General features: G+C 37.8%; 1 protein-coding gene and 1 non-coding gene across 4 annotated transcripts; one reads left to right on the top strand and one right to left on the bottom strand.

Annotated features, from left to right (window-relative positions):
- Positions 1–312: 312 nt before the first annotated feature.
- Positions 313–27120, bottom strand: LOC103284211 (selection and upkeep of intraepithelial T-cells protein 7-like). 3 transcript variants are annotated; one of them, XM_054720829.1, is made up of 8 exons: positions 26897–27120; positions 24220–24300; positions 18411–18764; positions 17779–18057; positions 13144–13254; positions 11291–11398; positions 1753–1875; positions 313–449 (listed from the first exon to the last, which is right to left on the bottom strand). In XM_054720829.1, exons 2-8 carry the CDS (start codon positions 24293–24295, stop codon positions 433–435), a joined length of 1068 nt encoding a protein of 355 aa, XP_054576804.1. In that variant the 5' UTR covers positions 24296–24300; positions 26897–27120; the 3' UTR covers positions 313–432. The 3 variants fall into 3 exon arrangements, with proteins under 3 accessions (XP_054576804.1, XP_054576805.1, XP_054576806.1); XM_054720830.1 differs by lacking the exon at positions 13144–13254; XM_054720831.1 differs by lacking the exons at positions 11291–11398; positions 13144–13254.
- LOC114229818 (U2 spliceosomal RNA) lies at positions 8617–8805 on the top strand. The gene has a single exon (XR_003615736.2). It is a non-coding gene; the product is annotated as a U2 spliceosomal RNA (small nuclear RNA).

The raw sequence follows: 27120 nt of genomic DNA, 5'->3' as shown, positions 1-27120 counted from the left end.
TTGTTCCATGCACCAAAAGGTCACCAGTTCAATTCCTGGTCAGGATAAACATACCAGTGTTGTGAGTTTGATCCCCAGTGGGCAGGGTTTGTGTGTGTGTGTGTGTGTGTGTGTGTGTGCAGGAGGCAGCAGATTGATGATTCTCACTCATCATTGATGTTTCTATTTCTTTCTCTTTCTCCCGTTCTTTCTCTCTAAAGTCAATAAAAACACATTTATAAAAACAAATATATATATATATATATATATACATTTATATATGTTATAATTCATTGATATACAGAATGTTTTAGTTATAAAACTATAGAGTTAATCTTCTGTTTCTCACATTTTATTTTTTTGCAACATTTATTGAAGAACTTGGATCATTTCTTGTGTAGTGCTTTCCAGGTCTACATTTTGATTGCATTTCTGTTGTCTTTTTCCATATATTCATTTTCTTACATGCCCTGCAAATTAGAAGTTAAAATAGAAGTTTAATAAGATTAAAGGTTTTTCTTTGTGTTTTCTTTTTTTCCAGCAACATGTCATCAATATTTTGTTATTACTTCCAGAATAATCTCTGGTTGTCTCACTTTCTGTCATAGTAGCAGTCATTGGTTTTCAGTGACTATGTTATTAATATATTGTTACATTATTTACTTAAATAGTCATTATATTGGCAACTGTTATAATTATATTATTAAACTGTTATAATTATAACAGTATTTTTAAATTAATATTTTATTGATCAAATTGTTTTACTTATTTCTTACATATTAGTTTTTCATCTAATTTTTTACATATTCTCATTGCCATTTGAAATTTTTTCTTAAATAATTTTAATATAACATATGGTAATAATAAATTCTTTATATCCTTGACTATTTTTTGCTCTTATAATAAGTTATTTGGAATAGGTAAAATTGTGGGCTAAAAACACACTCACTCATTAGAATCCCATATATTGTTATTGTTTCTTCTAACATATAATGATACAAATGAGATGTTCACTGTCCATTTAATACTATGTTCATTTAAGAAAATTATGTCAAGAAAGCAATGGGAATTACTTACGGTTTTATGAATTTAAATTCACTTATAGGAAGTTGTTAGGGGGAAATTACATATATCTGAACACTTACTGGCCCTCATTCAGTTCAAAATCTTGGCCAAAAAAATCATAAGAATTTTTAGTTTACTACCTATTACTTGGGATTCCTGGCTGAACAAAAGTGGAGAAATGGTAAAATTAATTCAAGAAAAGCAGAGTGAACAGTTAAATAATGTCAAAATTGAATCAAGTCTTAGTAATTTTTAGTGAACAGAATAACAAGAGCTGGATAAATCAATCTATGTGAACAGCAATGTCACAACATGAGCTTGGAGAGACCTGCATTGCACTCTTTTTAGGTGCTAGAGATATAGATGCCAATATAAAAATTGACCTACATGTTGCAGAAGGAGAGTGAAAAATCTGAGAAGTACAGCTATGATTTCGTGTATTGCTAGCTGAAGGTCAGAGCAGAAGTCTGAAGGTCAGAGCAGAAGCAGAGTCACTCTGTGATTGTGCATTGAGATACTATAACTTAACCTTAGTATGTAAATGTATAACTTGACAAAATATAATTTGAGACTTAGTTTGTTTTCCCTCTAAAAAAAGATGAACTTTGGACTAATAACCAGGCAGAAAGTGGGGCCTTACAGGGAATGGAATATAAATGTGTGAGGAAAAATGATAGATTAGAATCATGACTAACCCTGATCACTTACCTTTTACTGTGAAGTATAAAACAGTGATAAGCACAATGTAAAATACCATCAGAATCAATACCATCTTTGCCATATCCCGTATCCAGTCATTATACAAAGAAAAGAAAGGATCTGAAATAGAAACTGCAAAAGGTGTAAAAATTAGAAAATTAATTAAACTGAGAACAAGGGGGTGCCGGGAACCAATTCTAACATGTCATAATTACAAGAGTTTTATCAAAAGGTTGGTGAAGCTTGGGCAGCTCAACAAGGGTGAGCCACATATGTAGTTTACCTGTTGGAACACCAAACGGCACTTACCCCAAACCTGAATAGGATTGTCTGCTGCCAGACAGCTCAGGACATCTTATTGCCTCCTGTTGGCCAAACACCTAAACAGCTGTAGGCTATTTCCCAAACTCACAATGCTTCTGTACCCTTTGAAACCTTACCCTTTGAAGTGTATATCTCCACCTTGCCTTAGGACAAATTGTGTTAAATAAATAGCACAGGGTCCTTAGACAAGCAAGTAGTCTTCAATTCCTTTAGCTGAAGATCCTCTGACCCCCAATGCCTTTCAAAATTATCTGTTGTCTTTGGACTTCCTTTTAATCTACGCATCAGCTCCTTTCTCCAGATTGCTGAACCCTTTGTAATGCTGGGACAAGAATCCCAGCAAGGGGGAGAGAATATTCAAGAACCAACATTTATTAACTTTACTTGTACTGATAATTTAGTATTTAAAAGCCATCATTTTACTACTTAAAATGGACTAATCCAATTAATCCTCATAACAACTATATAAAATAGACTCTAATATTTTTTATTTTCTTATTATTAATTTTGAGTTGATGTTCTAAGTTGAGACTTGGATGAGTAGAATAGATTTTGTGTTTGGGAGAGATGTGGATCTCTGGGAATGAAACATTATCATAGGCAGAATCGACCACCTTCCCCCGCTCCGAGGGATACCTGTACCCCAATCCTCAGAACCTGTAAATATTTTGCACTGCATGGAAAAAGAGATTTTGCAGATATAATTAAGATTATGAACCTTAAAATAGGAAGATTTTTCAGGAATATTTAGGTGGGGAAAATCTAATCATATGAGCCCAAGAAATCAGAGACTTTCTCTGGTTGCAGTCAGAAATATGTGGCAGAAGGAGAAGTCAGAGATTCCAAATGCTAAAAGGGACTTGACCCACCATTATTGGCCAAGCATAATAAAAAGCAAGTGAATAAATCCAGGCAGCCTCTAGTCCTTCTGCTAATAATCAGCAAGGAAATGGAACCTAAGTACTACAACTACAAAGAACTGAAATTGTCCAACAAACTAAATAACTTTGGAGGTAGATGAGTGAGGCTCTGTGTATAATCTATACTGGAGTAAAATTCCTTTTCATCATGGATTGTGAAACTAGAATAAATGATCTGTTCTAAAGTATAATGGTGCAATAGGCATAGGAAAGCCATTATAAACATTCCATTGAAATGAAGAGAAAATGAGAGGAAAAATATTTAGTTACTACTACCAAACAATTCTAAATTTCTATGGGGCAAACTCCGCTAGGTTTCAAGTCCTGGGGATAATTCTCTAGGACTCATGGCTCTGGCTTCTGGGCCTGGAGTCCTTATTCCAGTTTCATAAAGGATAGTATATGTTAGTAGGCTGAATAATGGACTCCAAATATATTAAATATCTAATCCATGGTACCTTATGCAGTAAAAGAGTATTTGCAGATGTGATTAAGTTAAGGATCTTAAAGTGGGGACATTATTCTAAATTATGTGGTTGAACCCAATGCAATTACCAGTACTCTTATAAGAGGGAAGTAGTTTATTTTAAACACAGAGGAGAAAATGTGGAGACAGAGCAGAGAGAAATTTACTGTTATGCTGCTGGATTTGAAGATTGAGGAATGGGCCATGAACCAAGAAATACAAGGATGAAGCTCTAGAAATTGTAAAAGACAAGGAAATTAAATTTTCATAGACCCTCTGGAGGGTGCACAGTCTTTGTGACACCTTGGATTCAGCTGAGTGAAACCTGTGTTGCTCTAAAACACTAAGTTTGTGGTAAATTGGTACAGTGGCCATAGGACAGTAATATCTGTTTGCATCTTACAGTTTTATTGTCTTATTTTCTGTCAGTAAATTTTGGAAATTCAACAGTCTTCTTTCATTTTATTTTTCTGACCTGGTTAGTACAAGTTGGAAGTTTTTCTGCTGGTATAACATTCTCAAGAGCTTTGAAGTTTTCCTGTGTATGTTATAGGGACAAACTCTATTATATAAGAGATCCCTCAACAGATGTCTCCAGGATAATATAATAAGTATTGCTAGTTTCTGCTGATATTGCTGAAGATATCCATGAATCACACATCTAATCTAATCTAATCTAAGTATGCAACCCTCTGCATGATCGGATACTCTAATTTTATTTTATTCCTCCAAGATTTCAGCAAAGGATTTTCCAAACACACCCTAAGCTTTCTCTCTAGAGCACAGTTTACTAACAGTGACTCTCCTAATTTTAGCATTTTTTAAAATCATTTCAATTGCTGAGAATTTCCCACATCATCAAGTCTTGGTTCCTTTTTGTTTAACAGTTGTTACATCAATCATTTTTCCCCCTCTCACATCCTATCTAATAAAAGAGTAATATGCAAATTGACCATACCTCTGCTACACCCACAAGCCACGCCCACCAGCCAATCAGGAGCAAGTATGCAAATAAACCCAACCAAGATGGCTGCAGCCACAGAGAGAGCAGGAGGGAAGCTTGGGTTTCCCTGGCAATGGAGGAAGCCAAGCTTTCCGCCTGCCCTTGCCAGCCTAGGCCTCCACTCAATGCTACAAAGTTTCAATGATAGAAGATAAATAAATCCCAACAAAAATGGCAGCAGCCATGGAGCTGGAGAGAGCAGGAGGCTAGGGTTGCCCCAGCAATGGAGGAAGCCAAGCTTCTGCAGCCCTGGCTGGCCTAGGCCTCCACTCAAGGCTACAAAGTTTCAATTATAGAAGATAAATAAATTCCAACAAAAATGGCTGCCGCCACAGAGTGAGAAGAAGGCTTGGGTCCACTTCAGGCTACAAAGTTTCAATTGTAGAAGATAAATAAATCCCAGAAACCAGGGTCTCTGCTTGGGTTGCTGGGGGGCATGGCCAGCCTGAAACCACCACAGGCCCCTTGCCTAGGCCTCCCCATACCCTAAGGGAACCCTCACCCTGATTCAGGATACTCTTCAGGGCAAACCAGCTGGCCTCCACCCATTCACCAGGCCTCTATCCTATCTAATAAAAGAGTAATATGCAGATTGACCATTACTCCAACACACAAGATGGCTGCCCCCATATGGTCAAAGATCCTGACCCCATGTGGACACAAAATGGCCACCACAAGATGGCCAGCAGAGGGCAGTTGGGAGGGACTAGGCCTGTAAGGGAGGGCAGTTGTGGGCGATCAGGCCAGCAGGGGAGGGCAGTTGGGAGGGACCAGGCCTGCAAGGGAGAGCAGTTGGGGGCAATCAAGCCTGCAGGGGAGGGCAGTTAAGTGTGACCAGGCCTGCAGGGAAGGGCAGTTGTGGGGGACCCAGGCCTGCAGGGGAGAGCAGTTGGGGGGACAGGCCTGCAGGGGAGGGCAGTTAGTGGTGACCAGGCCTGCAGGGGAGGACAGTTAGGGGCAAACAGGCTGGCAGGGGAGCAGTTAGGCATCAATCAGGCTGGCAGGGGAGTAGTTAGGGGGTGATCAGGCAGGCAGGCAGAATCAGTTCAGGACAATCAGGAAGGCAGGCAGGCAAGCAGTTGGGAGCCAACAGTCCTGGATTGTGAGAGGGATGTCCGACTGCCCGTTTAGGCCTGATCCTGGTAGGATTAGGCCTAAACGGGTAGTCGGGCACCCTTTGAGGGGTTCCAGATTGGAGAGGGTGTAGGCTGGGCTGAGGAACACACACCCCCATGCACAAATTTTGTGCACCAGGCCTCTAGTTTTACTATAAGCAGCAAAAAAGAAACCAGACCACATCTTCACATGGGATATTACAAATATTTTCATAATAATAATAAAAAAAAACATAACAAAATGTATGGGAAGCATATAAAGCAGCACTTAGAGGAAAAATTATAATTATAAATACCTACATTAAAAATAAAGAAAAATGTCAAATCTATAACCTAACTTTATACCACAAGACACTGAAGCAAGACAAGCACACTATAATCAAAGCAGTCAGAAGAAAAGAAATGATAAAAAATAAAGCAGAAATAAATAAAATGGATAATAGAAACATAATGGAGAAAATCTAAAAGCAAAAGCAAAGAATGGATTACTTAAGAAGATTAACAAACTTTATTAGGATAAGAAAGAAAAGAAAAAAGATTTTAATCACTAAAATCAGGAGTAAAATGGGAGACATCATTTTTGAGATCACAGAAATAAAAGGATTGTAAGGAAATATTATGAAGAAATGAATACCAAAAATTTAGATAACAAAAGGACAAATTACTAGAAAAATATAAAGAGGGAAATTGACTCAGGAAGGAAAAGAAAACACATATAGGCCTATAATATGTAAAAAACTGAATTCATATGTTAAAAAATTCTCCACAAAGCTCAGGCTCAAAAGGCTTCACATGTAAATTCTACCAAACATTCATAGAATTTATACTACTCCTTCACAAACTTTTCCAAGACATAGAAAAGATAGAATCACTTCCCACATGATTGGATCAGACCAGTATTACTCTTATATTAAAGCTAGACAAAGACATAACAGGTGGAAAAAACTACAAGAAATATATCTTATGAATATAGACACAAAGTCCTGAACCAGAAGAAATTATTTCTCAAATAAAAGAGTAATACTAACAAACCAAACCATCTATAATAATAAAAGGGTAATATGCTAATTAGACCATTAGACTGAATGTCCTTCCAGGCCTCATTCTGGACAAAGCCGGGGCCAACGTGAAGCCAGGTCTGGGTGCCTGGTGGCAGTGGCCAGAGGGAAGCAGCCCGAGTCCCAAAGGAAAGCCAGTGCTGGCAGCTGGGGGAAGGAAGGCCTACTCTTGCACGAATTCCATGCATCAGGCCTCCAGTTTTTTTTATATAAGGCACTAGAGACTTGATGCATGAAAATTCATGCAAGAGTAGGCCTTCCTTCCCCCACCACCAGTTTCCCTCTGGCACTTGGGGCCTGGTCTTCCCTCCCAGCTCTGGCTTTATCCGGAAGGTTGTCTGGAAGGATGTCTGGTCTAATTAGAGTAATAGTATAATTGTTATTCACCATGACCATGACTTATCCTAGCAATGAAAGGTTAGTTTAAGTTCTACAAATTAATATAATACAATGAATAAAAGACCAAACAATATTCATCTCAATAGATTCAGAAAAAGCATGTAATGAAACACAAGAACTTTTCATGATAAAAACAATAAAATGTCAGAACTTTTTTTGAAAAAGATATTTTGTATTGATTTCAGAGAGGAAGTGAGAGGGAAAGAGAAATAAAAACATCAATGATGAGAGAGAATCACTGATCCGCTGCCTTCTCCATGCCCCTTACTGGGGATAGAGCCTACAACCCTGGCATGAGCCCTGACCTGGAATCAAACTGAGACCTCTTGGTTCATAGGTTGATGCTCAATCACTGAGCCACTGAGGCCAGGTGAAAAGAATTTTCAATTTGATAAAAAGCCATCTATGAAAACACTGAAAGCTAACATGAGACTATGTAGTGAAAGAGTTAATGATATCCCTTTATGATCAGTGACAATACAAGGATGCTTGCTCTTACCATGTATCCTATCTAATAAAAGAGTAATATGCAAATTGACCATCATTCCAACACACAAGAGGGCTGCTCCCATGTGGTCAAAGATGGCTGCCCCCATGTTGAAACCAGATGGCCACCACAAGATGGCCAGCAGGGGAGGGCAGTTGGGAGGGACTGGGCCTGCAAGGGAGGGCAGTTGTGGGTGATCAGGTCAGCAGGGGAGGGCAGTTGGAAGGGACCAGGTTGGCAGAGGAGGAAAGTTGGGGATGACTGGGTCTTCAGGGAAGGGCAGTTGGGGGGGACCCAGGCCTGCAAGGGAGAGCAGTTTGGGGGGGACCAGGCCTGCAGGGGAGGGCCCAGGCCTGCAGGGGAGGGCAGTTAGGGGCAATCAGGCTGGCAGGGGAGCAGTTAGGCATCAATCAGGCTGGCAGGGGAGTAGTTAGGGGGTGATCAGGCTGGCAGATAGAAGTGGTTAGGGGCAATCAGGAAGGCAGGCAAGCAAGCAAGTAGTCCTGGATTGTGAGAGGGATGTCCTACTGCCCGTTTAGGCCCCATCCCTCAAGGGGTCCCAGATTGGAGAGGTTGTAGGCTGGGCTGAGGGACAACCTCCCTCGTGCACGAATTTTGTGCACTGGGCCTCTAGTATTCAACGATTTCCTAGTAAGGGCAATTTGACAATAAGAAAGAAAAGGTATTCAAATTGTAAATGAAAATGTAAATCTCATTCACAGATAATATAATCTTATCTTGTAGAAACACCTAAGGAATTCACACAGATGCACATGTACACACACAAAGTATTAGAACAAATAAATAATGAATAAATGAATTTAGCAAGGTTTCAGGATATAAGATCCAAATACAAAAATCAGTGCACTTCTATAATTCGCAATGGTCAAGATCAATGTAAAATTTAGAAAACAACTCTGCTTACAATAGCATTAATAAGGATAGAATTCAACACACTGAAGCGAAGGCAGTAACTTGGCAATCTGGAGACACATTTGTTGGGGAAAGGGCTCAAACCACAAGGAACAACATTTCATGGACAAGCTAAGTTGGCATTCAAGAGCAAGGCTCCTGGCTTTGGATTCAAGATGGTGAAGTACCATTGCTTCTCAGCCTTTAGGCTAAGATCAAGTGTAGTGTCTGTTCTTATCAGTTTAATATCTGATATTTCCACCATCTAAGGACAATATATTAAATGTATTTTGGGACAGGGAGATGGAATAAGAGCTGCTTCATCCACTCCATGCTTTGACCCAGTTTTACAGTACTTTCAGGAACAGTGTATCAGAAAAAAAAAAAAAAAAAAGATGGTGGAGTAGGAAGATCTTGAGCTTACCTCCTTTTATTGATTTCAAAACTACAACTAAATGTAGAACAGTTATCTCTGAAAATGACCTGAAGACTAGCAGAACTTACCTAAGGATATAAAGAAAAAGACACATTGAAATGGGTGTGGGAGGTAGAGACTGAGTAGAGTCAGAACCCATCCTAATCCACTCTCTGTGCAGTAGCCCACAAAAGGGAAGCATATCACAATAAGGAGGTCCCCACCAAAGAGCAAGGAGTCTGAGTCCCAGCCTGGGGACCAGCACCAGGAATAGAAGCTCTGTAAGATTTGGCTTTGAAAATATGTGGGGCTTGTGGCTAGGAGAACCAAAAGGCTGCAGGGAAACAAGGTTGTGCTCTTTAAGAGTCCCAGCAGAAAGGCAGTAGTCTGAAAAGCACCCAGGTCTTAATGGAAGGTGATACATTAACTAATTTTAGGGTGTGTGCTGGAGGGACATGGATCTCTTATAACTTTCTTCAGAAACAGAAGCCATTTTTTCTTCCTTTCTTTACTCTCCTTCCACCTACTTGGTCTGACACTAGTAGGCGCCATTTATGATACTCTCCATTAACCCCTAACACTGTCACCCCACCCTGGCATTCCCCTGAGGACCCACCCAACTGGCACCCCTTCAAAGCAGCCCCTGCCCTGCCACACCCTATGGGTATTCTCAGTTGGTACCAATACACAGTCAAGGCTGGGCCTCACAGACCAAAGTCTTTCCCTGTACACAGTATGCCCACAACAGCTGCAGCTAAGGCTTAGAACCAGTTGGACCAGGGACCAGCCTCAGCTGCTAGTGTGTCCTGAGTAGTTGTGGCTCAACCACAACAGCAGGAAACATTTCTGGTGCCCCTGAATCTGCTGACAGGGTGAGAATCCACCACTGGACCCACAGGGCATCTTCTAAATAAGGTCACTTTTTCAAGACCAGGAGACATAATTTATCTGCCTAATACATAGAAACAACAGGCAAAATGAGGAGACAAAAGAATATGTTCCAAAGAGGGGGAAAAAAAATCAATACAAAATGCAAAAAAAAATAAATAAAATAACTAAACAAAATGGAGGCACCCAGCTGGTGTCGCTCAGTGGTTTAGCATCAACCTATAAACCAGGAGGTCATGGTATAATTCCCAGTCAGGGCACATGCAGGCTCAGTCCCCAGTAGGGGGCATGCAGGAAGCAGTTGATCAATGATTCTCATTCATCATTGATGTTTCTATCTCTTTCTTCTTCTCTCTTTCTCTCTGAAACCAATAAAAATATATTTTAAAAGGTATTTTTTTCTAAATGGAGGTAAGCTGTTTACTAGATAAAGAGTTCAAAGCAATAGTCATAAAGATGCTCATCAAACTCTGCAGACAAATGGAAAACTTCAGAATAAATTTTAATGGAAAGAGTTGAACAAAAGTCCTATATATGTTGTTGGTCAAGGCCTATTAAGCATGAGGATAGGAACTGAGGGAAGATAGAGAGCCCTGCTGATAACCACCCTAATTCTCTAACATTCTTCTTTGTGGTTTAAAAGCAATGCTTCAAGTAAAATAAAGTTTCAGGGTTTTTTTGTTTGTTCGGTGGTAATTATCTTGTATATACATTTCCTTAAAATTCTTTAAATAATTAAGAATTGTCAAGTGTCAAAATCATATTTTTTAATATTATTATATTGCCCTGGCGGGTTTTGCTCAGTGGATAGAGCATCAGCCTGTAGACTGAAGGCTCCCGGGTTTGATTACAGTCAAGACATATACCTGGGTTGCAGGCTCAATCCCCAGTGGGGAGCATGCAAGAGACAGCTGATCATTGATTCTCTCTCATCATTGATCTTTCTCTCTCTCTCTCTCTCTCTCTCTCTCTCTCTCTCTCTCTCTCTCTTTCTCTCTCTCTCTCTTTCCCTTCCTCTCTGGAAAAAAAAAATAAAGGAAGATAAAGTTTATCATCTTTATCTCTTAGTGATAGCCAGGTTTTATAAATATTAAGTGCATGGAAGAATTTCAATGTTTCATACGCCTTCTGAAATTGCATGCAAACTGTAGAGTAGAGGTATATGTAAATATTACTCTCAGATGGAACATTGTATATTCAATATAGACACTAAGCTGCAAATAGATAAACACTAACTTATTGGTAGAATCATGAAGGCACACCATCACTGGCCCAGTAAAGTAAATGAGTGGTTGGACTCCATATTTTCCGGAGCCAGAATGTGCTTTCCTCCTTGTATTGGAAGGGCAATACCCTTAAGCACAGTTGAGAACATTGTCAGTAGTTACAGGACCTTTAGTTCTTGACACCCATAACAATCTTAGTGTTGGGATTTAGTTCTCTAAGATGTCACCCAAACCACTGATCTTCTTGGTGATAATGAGAGAGTCACAAAGCTTGACTAAGCAACCCCCCAGGAAACAGATATCCAGGAAAGGGAGAGTCCCTGAACCCATTTACCTTGTATCCGGAAGTGCAGATATATAACGAGCATTGCACAAACGCATAAAAAACACATTCCTTGAGCAGTAATTGAGTTCATCGTGTGAATGAAGTCACAATGAAACACTGAAACAGAGAGAGTTAGAATTAATTAATGAGGGATGCAGCAATTGTGGGCATCACTGACCTAAGGACCACTATCAGAAAAAGCATAGCCATTATCCCATGCCCACTCAACCTAGACAGGACTCAGGATGTGAGCTTAGTTTGTGAGTGGTGGCAGGGCCTAGGAAGATTGGACTTGTAGACTAACAGGGCTAAGAAAAGTTTCCATTCCTAGTTCTCACTACCTAACCTACCACAAAATTAATCTGTCTGGGAGGACTGGAGAGAGGTCCTAGGAATCTTCATCAGATTTCTGGGGATTCTGAGGATTGTGGGACTGACCAGATGTAGCTGTGGTGACACTGAGCTGGCTGAAAGAAAAATCTATCTGTATCCATAGACTCTGAATATACTTATACATTTCAGCTTGAATTCCACTGTCAAGGAGCTTATTTTTACAAGCTAAACAGAGATGATTAAAATGTTTTTCTGTGTATTACTAAAATATGTATTCATTTATTTTTTTTTAATCTATGTCACCTTCCAGGGGAAAGTAACAAGAAAAATTAGGTACTTTCTAGAGAAACTCAATTTATGATCTCCATGCAAAGACTTTCATGGGGAAGCAAGGAAATTCTAATCATTGTTATATAATGGGTAAATATGTATCAGTAGGTTATATTTTCACAATGAAGAAAATCCCCATGATACTATGCAACAGGCTGCCACATGAGTTGCTAAGCTTCACAACCATTAAGGTGTGCAGGCGGAAACCTGACACTAAATATTAGAAAGAAGTACAATGAATAGAGCATGAGAATTGGAGCCAAACACATCTGCATTCCAATCTTGGCTCTGCTTCTTATGAGCTAGGTGAGCCATGCCATCCTCACCCATCAAATGGTGACAATAATAGCACTGTCTTTCAGGCTTAATTTAGATAAATTCTGTGAAATGATTATCACAATGCCTAGCATAATGTAGGCACTGAATAAGTATGGTATCAGGTTTTAAGGATCTGGTAAAAAAAAAAAAAAAGAGCACAATGAATTGTATCCTCTCTGTTGACTCATCTCCTCATCTCCATTTAATTGTCTACTTCATCTCCAAATTCACATCCCCCCAGCTAGCAGTTTACTCAACTATATATGAGATATTTTGCTTGGTAATATTTTGGAAGAAGAGTTGTTCTTAATAAAGTCTAATGTACTTATACCTGATGGGCCATTGTATCATTCAGTGATATGTTCATAAAGAAAGATGATATAGTTATTTAGTTTAGCCATAAAACCATAGGGAACAGCCTGGTTACAAAGGACTTGTTGATTTAGAGACATTTTTTTTTCCATGTTAGTTTTGTTCTAGTCCTCGAATGGAGATAGTATCTTAAACATTGATGCCAATCTGTGCAGGCAAGGAGATTGTGATAAAATGAAATGTATCCTAGATACATTTGATTTTGATTGAATAGACTCTTACCTAAGACAGAAAGCACTCCTGGGGAATACAGAAGTAACTGGGCCTACGCAGCTCAGGAGACATGTATATTGACCTTATTCCTCTAAAAACCCTTGTCCTGGGAAGCTCCTAATTGAGAGGTGTGGAGTCTAGCACTTCTAAAGTGAGAAACAAGTTCTAAATAATTCTATGCAAGGCTTGGCATTTGTTGACAAATGTCATACTGTTCTATTTAAGCACCTCATGTGACTTGGGTATCACATTAAGAGAGATGCCCTAAATAATTCCACCTTTGTTGCAGCAGTTACCTTTTTTTTTTAAACTCTGACAGACAGGGAGCACAAAAATAAAACACAACATCACACATATAAGTAGAGATAAAGCCATGATCCAAATGTGGACTGTAATAAACAGGTTATCTGAAAGAAAGAGCAGAACAATGTGAAGTTCAATAAACGCATGACAAGAACCACTATCGCATTAGAAATTTTACTGCTAATAAGCAAGATTCCCCTTTAAATCCTGCATTGTCTTTATTTTTTTTTGTATTTGGGCCAGGGCTAAAGAGCAGTGAAACTGTTTTAGTGACAAGTACAGAGGCTGAGATTGAGCTTGTTTGGGGGACAGAATTGAAACTGAGGCCAAGTGGAATGGAAGAAGTCTCTCTTGTCTCTTACTAATATCCAGTACAAATGCTTCCTGATTATAAAGGAAACAATCGAGCAGAACCCTGGACACCATCATAAGTCATGCTGGGGGTTGAGAAGCTCAGTGGCTGTAAGAGATCCTCAAAATTATCTGGAGAGCTCTTAGGATGTAAGGATAATGGAGACAGAGGTCTTTCTTTTATGGTTTGCATTTTTGACAAGGTATCTCGTATAAAGTATTTTCCTTGAAAATGGTTTCAGTTGTAGCATTTAAATTCTAACCTACATGAAATTTATTTTTTTATATGGTTGCATGCATGACTCTTTTTTATAAAAAAGGTTAGATAGAGTAATTTTGAAGTTAGTATGGAAGAATGAATATCTGTAAATAGTAGAAAAAAGTTTAAATAAATAAAGAGAATTTATTTTATCAGATAAAAAACTGCCTATAATACATAGGGATGTAAAGTATAGCATAGGGAATATAATATTGTATTAACTATGTATGGTGCCTGGTGGGTTCTGCATTTATCAGGACGATCACTTTGTAAGTTATGTAAGTGTTTTATATAACTATGTTTTATACCTGGAACAAATATATTGTATGTTAATTATAATACTATATAATAAAATCCTAATATGCTGTGTCCAGTCATCCATTCAATCAATCAAAGTGTAATATGCTAATGATATGCTAAGGTTGTTCAACTGCTCACTATGATGTGCACTGACCACAAGGGGGCAGACGCTCCAACAAGTAGGTTACTTTGCTGCTGCGTGGGGACTGAGAGAGATGGGCTGGACATGCCCTGGAGCCCTCCCATGATCCCTCCCCAGCTGTCCAAACTCCGGCACCCCTCCCCGGCCCCATTGTGCACCAGTGGGGTCCATCGGCCTGGCCTGTGCCCTCTCACAATCTGGGACCCCTCCAGAGATGTCGGAGGGCCGTTTTTCGGCCCCATCCTGCTCAATGCAGGAGCTGCCCCCTGGTGGTCAGTGCGCTCCCACAGGGAGAGCACTGCTCAGCCAGAAGCCAGCTGCAGCGGTGGTAGCAGGAGCCTCTCCTGCCTCTGCAGCAGTGTACCAGGCCTCTAGTTAAAAAATAAAACATTATTAAAAAACTTATTACAATGATGTGATTATATTTATTTTGTATTAATTTTGTTTTCATGGATATAAATATTCCCATTCAAAGCATTCTTCCACAAACATTTTTGTCCTTTTGAGGTCTTTTAGACAGGGTATGTGTTGTTTTTCAAGTGGGTTCTGCATGTGCCTTGTGACTCTATGTATTTGTGGCTAATGTTAAGTGCATGCTACTTTTCCCCAGATTTGTCTTGGGGGTTTTAAACTTTTTAAAAATTATTATTATATCTTCACTGTAGTTTACAATTAAGAAAATATCTTACATATTTGTCTTTTGGTTTCATATTTGCCTGTACCATCATATATTTGGTACTTTTTAATGATAGCAACATTTTTTTGGATAGCTTTTCAGAAAAAACTTTCCATGCAGTGCTTTTGCAGATTTCATGTTTATGTTAAATGCTTAATATGTTTTAATATTTGTGAATTAAATAAAGGTGTAAGAGCTTTATTTATTACATAAAATGTGAAAAAATGATAACAATATTGCTCATCTAGTCCCAGTTTATTATTATGTAACTTGACTTCAGGTATTATCCACTTAATTGCATCAGACATGGCTCCATTTTTGAAATATTATGCTTATTTTAAAGCCTATTCCAGTTTGATTGCTATATGAAACTAATATTTGAATGTATCTGTGTAATTCTTTTTAATTTGTATAAGAAGCAACTATCTTAAGTGAAACAGCAGGAAATATCAGAAAGAGAAAAAGAGGTTCTAATGGAAATTATTTGTTATCATTGATAAAAGAATGAGATCAAAACAAATATTTCTGAATATTGCTCTTTTGTCTGCTGTGTCTGCTTACTTCCTACCTTTCTCCTTATTCCTTCTCAGATACTTTTTAAGTTTCTTTTATTCATCTAAAGGACATCTAAAAGGTATGTTCCAAAATGCAATTCTAGAATTTATTTTTATTTATTTTTGTTCCCATTCTTTTCTTTTATCTTATCCAGTGTCACAGTTGTAAATATTCTTCTTAGGTTGAAGATATTCACATTATGTCTCAAGCTTGGTCCCTTCCATAAAATTTTAACTCCTAGTCAACAATTTTATTTGCATGTCATATAAGAATGGTCTATCTCCAAGATATGCTCATCTTGACACACTTCCCCATCTGAGTAGATGCAAACTTATCCTTCATGACTCAGAACCCTAAGTTTATAATTATTCTTTATTCCTCTCCCTTTCATCACATATTCAATCGATCAGTGAGTCCCATCAGCACTTCATTTAAAATATTTATAGAATCTTATCAACTTACTATCTTTTCTGCTATACCTATTTCCAACATCATTATTATAGACTCCTATCTAGTCAGGGTAACATCGCGCCCGCCCCGCCTCAGTTTGATTTCTAATTGTCTAAAAGGATTAGAGAGGATTTTTAGGAAAAAAGGCTGTGCCTTCAATTAGGCCAGAAAGAGACTCCCTGAAGTGACACATGAAGACCCACCACTCTGCTCCTGTAATCGGTCTAGATTTCCCTTAGCTAGGTGCTGTTGTCACACACAGGGCATAGCTTTTTCCTATTTGACCTTTGATGTCCAACCACCATGCTTCTGAAGGTGATATATTGGTCAATAATAAAAAACTTGCACTTTAGTTCCAAATTTTACTTACTGTTGGCTTCTCTCAACCTCTGTTTACCTATAAATGGTCATAATAATGCCTTCTTACTGAATTTTCAGAAAGTCTTAAAGGTAGTGTTAGTACTTTAAAGAAGATTTGTTCTTCTACTAATACATTTATATAACAAAATGTCACAAAAAACCATGAAGTATGATTATACTTCTTTCTAAGATAAGAAAAGTATATTCAGGAAGGTAAGTGAGATATTTTAAGTTACTGAGCTAGAAACATGTTCAGCTTACACGTGAATACTGTGAATGAAGATGGGTACTCTGTAGTAAATCAGTGCCAAAAGTAACTTCACAGGCTAGTCTATACTAATAAAATGGTAATATGCTAATTAGACTGGGTCGACCGGACATCTTCCAGATGTCTGACTTCCTTCTGGACAAAGCCACGGTGGCAGGGGCAGAGGCAGAGGCAGTTTGGGGCGATCAGGCCAATAGGAGAGCAAGCAGTTAGGGGCAATCAGGCCAGCGGGGGAGCAAGCAGTTAGGGGTGAGATCAGGTTGGCATGGGGGAGCAAGCAGTTAGGGGGATGATAAGGGGCAGTTGGGGGCAATCAGGCTGGCAGGGGAGTGGTTAGGTGGCAATCAGGTCAGCAGGGGAGCGGTTAGGGGGTTGTCAGCAGGCAGAAGCAGTTAGGGGTGATCAGGCGGCAGGCAGAGGTGGTGAGGGGCAATCAGGCAGGCAGGCAGAGTGGTTAGGGGCAATCAGGCAGGCAGGCAGGTGAGTGGTTAGGAGCCAGCAGTCCCGATTGTGAGAGGGATGTTTGATCCTTGTGGGATGGGGCCTAAACCAGCAGTCGGAAATCCCCCAAGGGGTCCCAGATTAGAGAGGGTACAGGCCGGGCTGAGGGACACCCCCCTCCCTTGTGCATGAATTTCATGCACTGGGCCTCTAGTTTGATCATAATGTCCTAACTGGCAGGTCATGGTGGATAGTCACATCCTAAGCCTATAACTTCTTTAGCAAAAGGCTTACTTTCACCTTAATCAAGACTTACCCATTGCTCTTGTGCCCCTGGGTTAACAGACCTTTGAAATGCCAGAGTAATCCCCTTTTGAAGACTCCTGGGAGGCATAAGCACCCTCAATGGATCACACAATCTTGTTAACTATCATGTAATCTAATCACAGAGATTTCCCTGCCTTGCTCTCTCCCACCTTCATGTAATCTTTCTTTCGTCCCTCTTTAATTCAAATATATGAAAAGAACTGCAAAACTGTCCTTCTTGTGAGCATTTTAGATCTTGCTTCCAGGCATGTCATCAGTTTGGCTAAATAAACTCTTACAAAAATTCTCCACAGGTTTGGACATTCTTGCAATATTGTAAGGGTCTAATGAGATAATGCACTTTCCTTTAAAGCTATAAAGTGTACCCAAACCTATAACGATTATAAAAAGTCACATTGAAAGAGTGCTTGATAATGTACAAAGCTTTTTAACATGAATTATCTCATTTATTTTCTCTATACGTTGCTTTATTGACAACCAAGCCCTGCCAAACACTCACCAGCTAAGATGATATTTATTTGTTTCTCTTTATCTGACAGAGGGTTTCGAATGTAGCAAATCATATCTCCCTGTGATTTGTATCTGAGAAGAGTCATCTTGATGTGGAATAATCCAGCTCCATCCTGTGAATAGGATTGTGATGAATGTGGAATTACCTCTCCCTTGCGGTCTCTGCACACCATCTGGGGCTGTGGGAACCAGCCTCCTGAGTTACACTCCACCATAAGTCCATCAGTTCTAGGAATCTGAATATGGATCTGTGTCTCCAAGCCTAATGCTAGGTAAATGAGACAGAAATCAAAATAGTTATTGTATTGAGGTTGAGTTGAAAGATGAAAGGCAAAGTGTCTCATTAATCTTGTATTCTGCAATATAAGAGGTAATACTCAAATCTATATCCAAGCTACAAGTTAGACTATCTTTGGTCACTCAGCACTGTTTATTTACTGCATAGTATAATTTTGCATTAGATATAGGGATTCATCTTCTATTTAGAACACTTGAGATACTTCGTAAAACATGAAATTAAATAATTTTAGACAATAAATTAAAAAAATGATATATTTTTCAAATATTTCAGCTCCTGGGGTCACAAGGCCATTGATATGCAATGTTCCACCCTAAACATACCTGCTACATTCAGGTCCATGCTTGCCATATTGCTGAAGTTGCTATCCTTAAAGGAACACTGGTATGTTCCATTATCAGAAACGCGGATATTATGAAGTCTGAGAGTCACTTTGCCCGCCCCAATAGCTTCTTTCACAAACTCTGTGCGATCCACATATTCTGGGGCAGCTTTTCCTTTCACTTCATGACCATCTCTGTACAGGTGAACAAGCTTACTAGTAGAATGGTCACCCTTGAACCAGGACACCTCCATATGTTTTGCACTTTGTGGTGGGGACAACTGGCAGCTAAGCTCAGTCTGTCCTCCTACCATAGCCACCAAATGTCCCGTGGGAATGGCCACTGTCCACTTTTCTATAGAGAAAGATAGAAAACTAGGGTAAATTTGAGGCCAACTACATCTTTGTTGCTTTATATTAAAGGACACACTATGATTTCCATCACACATTTCACATTCTAAATATTCAGTTCTGAACATATCTGTCTAAACCAATGTTTTATTTATTTAAAAGATCTATGTTACTGCATTATTTTCTTTAACATATACTCACTTAGGTTCTGAGAAGATGGCAGAGCAAAAAGCACCAAGAATCTGAATCCCTACTTAGACAATAATTGCACTGGCAGAATCTGTCTGAGGTAACTATTTTAAATTCTGAAGATTATGTAAGGCCTTCAACTTCCAAGAGAAAACTTGGATGGTAAATTGCATTAATTGTGATACATTTTAGCTCATATCACAGTAGCATCTACCCAATTCCCACCTTTAGCCCAATGGCAGGCAACTGTGCAATTCTCCCTGGATACAACTGTCTGAGGGACAGTGAACTGGCACCCTGTTTAAAAAGTTTGAGGACCCCTGGCCTATGGGATCCTGAGTAAGCTCAAAGGACCCTGCCTTTCAAATACTGGGGATCTGTGCTGTCATTCCTGATTGCTGCTTCCAATCACAGAGATTGAAGGTCAAAGAGGCAAGTATTGTACCTTCTATTTTTTCAAGCCACTCCTCTCTAACTGAAGTGACATTCTGGGAATTTAAAGGGTCAGCATCCTTTCATTCACCCCTTCATTTTCCTCTTTTTCCCCTGTTGAACACCAGACATTAAAGATTAGAACATTCAAAAGCAAGTACATATATGTGGAAAATTAGAAAGTGACCACATATGTTCAGGAAAAGGGACAGGCTCAGAAAAGACCCAAGGAGACCTAAAGTTTATATCTCAAGCTGATCCTGGGCACACCAACAGCCTACAACAATAAAACAAAACAAAACAAAATAAGAACAATAAAGAAAACAATTTAAAAAAGACAGCAAATCCTAGAAAAGGAAGGGACTCATATTTTGAGTTAACACATTAGATTTCAATATCCAGTTTTCTTTTTAAAAATCACAATACATACAAAGAAACAGGAAAATATGGCACATTCCAAGGATCAAATAAATAAACAGAAACTGTCCTGAAAAAGACTTGATGGCAGATCTACAATTAAAGACTGTAAAACAACCATCTTAAAGATACTACAAAAACCATAGGAAGAAGTGAGATAGTCAACAACAACAAAAAATATATGAACAAAATGGAAATATCAATAAAGAACTGAAAATCTAAAAGAAAACAAAATGGAATCCCAGAGCTGAAAAACACAACTGAAATGAAAAAGTCACTAGAGGGATTCAAAGGCAGATTTAAACAGGAAGAAAAAGAATCCATTAACTTGAAGACAGGACAACAGATATTATTAAGCTGGAGAACAGAAAGAACAAAGATTGGAAAAAGTGAAAGGAATTTAAGGGGGTTTGTGGTACATCATTAAGTAGACCAATATATTTATTGTGGGAGTCCCAAAAGGGGAAAAGAGAGAGAAAAGGGGGCAGAGAGAATATGTGATATAATAATGACTGAAAATTCCCAAAATGTGATGAAAGACATGACTATAAACATCTATGGAGTTCAACAAACTCTGAGATGAACTCAAAGAAAATCTCAAATAAACACTTTAAAGTCAAACTTTTAAAAGACAAAGATAGAATCCTGAGAGAAGCAAGAGAGAAGCAACTTATCACTTATGAGGGATTATAAACATATTTCTCATCAGAACTTTGGAATCCAGAAAGAAGTGGAATAATATATATATATATATAAAGTGCTAAGAGAAAAACAAAACAAAAAACCCTGTCAACCAAGATAAACAAATCTGAGGGAATTTGTAGCCACTGGATCTGCCCTACCAAAAAAAAAAAGTAAAAGAAGAAAGAAAGAAAGAAAGAAAGAAAGAAAGAAAGAAAGAAATTACTCAAGTAGTTACAGTAACTTGAAGCAATATGAAGAAATAAAGTACCCAATGATAAATACATGAGCAAGTATAAAAACTATTGTTATTGTAACAATGTTCTCTAACTCCACTTTTTGTTTTCTGTGTGATTTAAGAAACTAATAGATTTTTAAAAAAACTTATTAGTCTAAAAGCTAGCATTATTGCAACTTTGGTTTATAGGTCCACATTTTGCACTGTAAATTATAACAGCCTAATGTAATTAAAATAATTATTAGTTTATGTCTTAGGGCACACAATGTATAATGTTGTACCTTCAACAAGTGAAAGGAATAGGTATAGAGCAGTTAAAGAAACAGTTTTTAAAAATCTTATTATTAAAGTTAGGCTGTTATATATTTAAATTAGAGTGTTATACTTTTAGGATGTTAATGCAATTTCTATGATAACTACACAAAAATAGCTATAGAATATGTAAAATAAGAAATGAGGGAGGAATTTAAACTATTTATACAAAAACTCAATTAGATACAAAAAAAAGTAATGAAGGAAATGAGGGACAATAAAGCAAAATAGCATACAAAAAATAAATAACAAAATTACAAAAGTAAGTAATTACTGTAAGTGTAAATGGGTTAAAATCTCCAATCAACAGACAAAGCTAGAAGAATGGATATTCTACCTCCAAAGACTCACTTTAGATCCAAAGACTCAAATAAATTGGAAGTGAAAGAATGGAAAAAGATAAGCCATGAATGAAGAAAAGATATTGATGATTGCACAACATTATTAATATATTTAATATTAATGAACTTTACACTTAAAAATAACTAAATAGTTAATGTCATTTTATGTGAATTTTACCACAATAATTTTTTTTTATTGATTTTAGATAGAGAAAGGGAGGTGTGGGGGAGAGAGAAGGAGAGGAATATTGATTTGATGTTCCACTTATTTATGCATTCATTGGTTGATTGTTATATGTGCCCTGACAAAGGATCAAACTTACAATCTTGGTGTATTGCAAAGATGCTCTAAACAACTGAGTAACCCAGCCAGGACCACAGTGAAAATGTATACTTGATGGAAAATAAAATCACATATGGCAAAAAAAGAATAACAGCAAAGAACAAAGACAACAAATAGAAAACAGTAAACAAAAATAGGTTAGACATTAATCAAGTTATATCAATAATCACTTTAAACATCAGTGGCCTAAAGAAACCAATTAAAACACAGAAATTGTCAGAGTGATTCAAAAAACAAGATCCAATAAAGTGTTGTCAACAATAAACCCGATTTTAATATAAAGGGTTTCAGTTTTACAAGAGGAAAAGTGTGACATATATAAAACAGGGCATGTTATTCATCCTTAAAAAATAAAATCTTGTCATATGCTACAGCATGTATGAACCTGGAAGAAAATATATAAAATTAAATAAGCCAGTTACAGAAAGACAAATGATGTATAACTCCACTTATATGATGCATCTAACATAGTCAAACTCATAGAAGCAGAGTAGAATGGTAGTTGGTTTTTGTTTTGTTTTATTTTGTTTTTTTGTGACTGAAAGGAGGGGAAAACGGGGAGTAGTTTTTAAATAGGTATTTTGAAAAACAACATTATATTACTTTATGGGTAATGCAAATACCTTATAATAATGAAGAATTCCTAGTATCTTTCTCCATTTCTTTGCATCATCACTGTCATTCACTTTAGTTATACATAAACTATAATCATTGATTATATTGTTGCTGTTATTATTTTGAACAAATTATTATTTTAGGTCAATTAAAAATAGAAAAAATTAATATTGCCTTACTTTATTCCTTCCCTATTGCTTTTGCTTTATGGAGACCTGATTTTCTGATCTGTTTCACTTTTCTTCTCTGTGAATAACTTCTTGTAGCATTTCCTATAAGCTCTATAACTGAATTGGGTGGGTCCCTAGGCCCCTGGATTCTTTAAAATTTTTTTCTTTAATTTTCTGTTGTTTTAATATCATATGCCTCGATGTAATTTTTTAGTATTTATCCTGATTCGTGTTCTGTAGGTTTCCTGGATCTATGGTTTGGTGACTTATATTAATTTAAGGAAATTCTTAGTCATTATTATTTAAAATATTTCTTCTATTCCATTCACATATCACACTTTTTATAGTTGTCTCACAGTTATTGGATTTTCTCATTTAAAAAAAAAACAAACTCATTTTCTATTTGTTTTTTAGTTGTTGTAGTTTCTATTGATATTTTTTCAAACTCAGAGATTCTTCCCTCACTCATGTCTAGTCTGCTAATGAGTCCATGAAAGGCATTTTTCATTTATGTTACAGTGTTTTTAATCTCTATAATTTTTTTTTTTTGTTTGTTTTTGGTGTTGAGCAGCCAAAGTGTCATTCAGTAGATGAATGGATATAAAAGCTGTGGTACATTTACATAATGGAATACTACACTACCATAAAAAGAAATAAAATGTTATCCTTTGCAATAGCATGGATGGAGCTAGACCAGTCAGAGAAAGACAAGTACTCTATCATTCACTCAAATGTGGAATTTAATGAACAAACTGAACTACCAAACAAAGTAGATACAGACTCATAGATAGAGAGCAGGCAGACAGCTCTGGTTGTGTGTGTGTGGGTGTGTGGGGGGAGGGGGTTGGGGGAGTATTTGGGAGAATGGAGGGATTGAACAAAAATAAAGAAAAGAGAGAATTCACAAACATATGAAAATGTTGTGGTGATTGCAAGAGTAGGGGTGAATATAAAATTTAAAAATAAAAAAGAAGCCCTAGCCAGTTTTTCTCAGTGGATAGAGCATTGGCCCGTGGACTGAAGGGGCCCAGGTTCTGGTCAAGGGCACATACCTTGGTTGCAGGCTTGATTCCTAGCCCTGGTCAAGGCACATGTGCGAGGCAAACAATCCATGTGCCACTCTTACATCAATGTTTCTCTCTCTCCCCCTTCTTTCCTCTCTCTCTAAAAATCAATGGAAAAATATCCTCGAGGGAGGATAAACATACATACATACATAAATAAATAAATACATACATACATAAATACCATATTTCAAAAATTTTTCCCCTTCCTAAAACATGAGGTGATTTTTCTCCAATATTTACTGTTAGATCCTAGTAAAAATGCTGGAGGTAAAATTCACAAAAGTGAGTTCTCCCATGACTGAGCCTTCCTGGAGCTTTTAACTTCCAAACTTGTCGACACTGAGCTTCCAGCAATTCAGTAATTATAGCTTAGATCTCCTAAGCCTGGTACTGGTTTCCACAAAGGTTTCTGATATGGATGGAGGTTGAGTCTCTAACTCTCTACTTGTCTAACTCTCCCATTTGTCCTATAACCTCACTTACCTGTTGATCCTAAAAAGAGTTATTGATTTTCAGTTTTTTTTCAGTTTTATAACTTGATGTTAGGATGCATGGATGACTTCCAAGGTCTTTACATGCTGAACTGGACACTGGAAGTCTGTCCTGGGTTTTTCCATAGCTGTGACACAGTAAGAAAAGAGTAGATGTGCTTACCTGATGTTGATGTCATCACTTGTAGGAGAAGAATACCCACAAAGTACCCAGAAAAAGAAGAGGATTTAAGCTTCATTATGCCTGGGGGAAAAAAAAGGAGAAAGTCATAGACTATGAGATATTTGTGAAAATTGTCAAGATATATTAAATTAATCAAGATCACAAAGAGGGACAATTTTGAAACTTTTCTTTCAGAGTAAAACTTCTCTCAGTGTTCAACAAAATGATCGTGTCCATCCAAAGTGTTCTGATTAGAAAAGGTCTTCCCAGTCCCTTTTTCCCACTAAATCACACTTGCTTTTTATCTCTCTTTCACTTTGTGACCTAACCTACTAAGTGAACATTTCCTCCAGTAGGTGTAACAAATAGAACAGAAGAAACATTCTAAGTGAATGAATTGGGTGAGGAAATCAAAATGGCAAGGACAAAAGTATGAATGTCTAAGCATGCATGGTAAAGTAAGGAAAGTATTTTTTGAATTCATGCTCTTGAACAATTAAGATGAAACCAAATTCAGGTGGTACTAAAATAGCTCGTTAATAAATGATTTTAATCCTCACCTGAGAAGTGAGCATATTTTTCCCATTGATTTTTTTGGGGAGGAGGAGAGGAAAGAGGAGAAGGGAGGGAGAAGGGAGAGAGAGGAGAGAAACATTGATGTGAGAGACACATCAATTGGTTGCTTCCCATACGTCCTCCAGCTGGGGGCAGGGATTGAAACTGCAACCCAGCTACATACGTGTCCCTGACAAAGAACTGAAGACCTTCCGATAAGTGCAGGCCAATGCTCTAACGACTGAGAAGCAATAAAAAAGGTGGTCAAACAATATATCTTGAAGGGCGATAAGATGTAGAACTTTATTAAAATCATAGCCATGTACTATAGTAATGAGTCAATATCTGAAGGAAGAAATTTATATGGTCCTACAAATTAACAAAATCTATCTACTATTGAAAAAAAGAGAGGTTTATTCGTTCTATATTTATTGTTTTCCAATGTGAAAACAAATTAAAGTAATGGTGATTTATATTTTACTAGTGTCCCGGTGCATGGATTTGTGCACATTGAAAAGGAAATTAATTAGAAGGTGGCCAATGGGGCGGGACTAAGCAAGACAGGCTGGACATACCCTGGTGCCAACCTCTCGCGGTCCCTCCCCAGCCAGCCACACCAGGGGTGGTTCTGCAGCTCAAAGGCCTTCTTTGAGCAGGGTCCCTCTGACAGGTGGGTTCCCTCAGCCTGGCCTGCGGGGATTAGGCTGAAACCATACATACGAGGGTTCCCGGTGTATGAGAGGGCACTCTGCAAAGTTGCTATTGCTTGGTGGTCAGTATGCATCATACCTACTGGCCGGTCAGCTGATCGCTTAGCCTTTTATATGTATAGATTATTTTACATGTCTAACAGATATGACAAATAACACTGGCCCACTAGACTATTCACATCCTAGTGTGTGGAGGTAGGTTGGTAGGTTGGCATACCACAAAGAAAAACAGATTACAATTTCCAAAGAGATGTAATGATCTCTAAATGACTCCCTCCTTTACCATTCCTATTCAGAATCAGTAACTTAAACCTTGAATCTATGAAAGACAAGTGCTTATTTTTAAAAGCAAGTGATAAGAGAAATAAAAGCACATGTCTATATTAAGACTTGTATCCAAGTCTTGATATAGCTTTGTTTGTAATAGTTAACAACTGGATGTAATGGCTTTGTTTGTAATAGTTAACAACTGGAAGTAATAGTCAATAACTAGAAATGGACAAACAAGTTGTGATACATCTATATGATGTAATATACTTAACAAGAAAAAGGAATTGACCATTTTACATACGTGTGAATCTCAAAAGGATTGTGCTGTGTTAAAGAAGTTAGACAGAAAAAGTGGTCCATACTGTGTGAATACATGAATATAAAATTCTAGAAATTGCAAGTAATCTCTGTGGTTGCTTGAGGAGGGGAAAATGAAGAGGAAGGAATTATTAAAAACCTGCTTGACTTTTCCACCATTTTGGGGAGTGATGGATATGTTTATTATATTTATTAGAGATAGTTTCACAGAATATATGTATGTAAAACTTAAATTATTCACCTTAAGCTTATGCAGTTTGTTGTATGTCAATTATATCTCAATAAATCTTTTTTGTAAAGTCTACTTAAAATACAATTAAAATAGTAATAATAATATTTTATGAAATATTTATATTTAATAATGGTACCATTTATATCATATCTAAAACATTGGCCTCACTGTAAGTTTTCTTCTAGTTGTTTAAAAAAAGAGACTGGGACTCTGGGTGGGTGGTTCAGTTGGTTGGGGCATTGAGGCATCCTCCAGTGCAACCGATCAATGTTCGATGTTTCTCTCTCTCTCTCTCTCTCTCTCTCTCTCTCTCTCTCTCTCTCTCTCTCAATAAAAGCATGTCCTTCGGTGACGATAAAAGAAAAGAGAGACTGGAAAAGGGGCACTATTTCTGGGACCCAGAGCAAAAAGAACTGGTTTTTCGTTATTAACAAGCCAATACTAACATTGGAAAGCAGATCTCTTTTGAAACACCTCACTGCCTGTTAACTTTCTAAATCCCCGGTATCACTATTCTGTGATGAAAAGATTGGCAGTGAGACCTCTAACACCATGCCTTGTCCTTAATGTCGTTCACAATCTGATCACGTACCTGAGCTCCAGGATCCAGAAGAGATTTCTTTTCCTGTCCTTCAGAAAGTCACCTCAAGGTCTCAAGGTGATTCGCAGTGCTCCTCCACCAACAGCCGGTAACAGCTACACTTGCGTGGAGCGGGTTCTCTGTTTACCAGAGCCTCCACCTACTGCCTGCTGGGGGAACTTTTTTTTCTGACATCTGATATCAAAGTCCCTTCATAGGAAAACCAACAAGGTGTC

This window comes from Eptesicus fuscus, chromosome 9 (assembly GCF_027574615.1).
Source record: "Eptesicus fuscus isolate TK198812 chromosome 9, DD_ASM_mEF_20220401, whole genome shotgun sequence".
In the NCBI taxonomy this organism is placed as follows: domain Eukaryota; kingdom Metazoa; phylum Chordata; class Mammalia; order Chiroptera; family Vespertilionidae; genus Eptesicus; species Eptesicus fuscus.
This window is presented reverse-complemented; position numbering and strand designations above follow the sequence as displayed.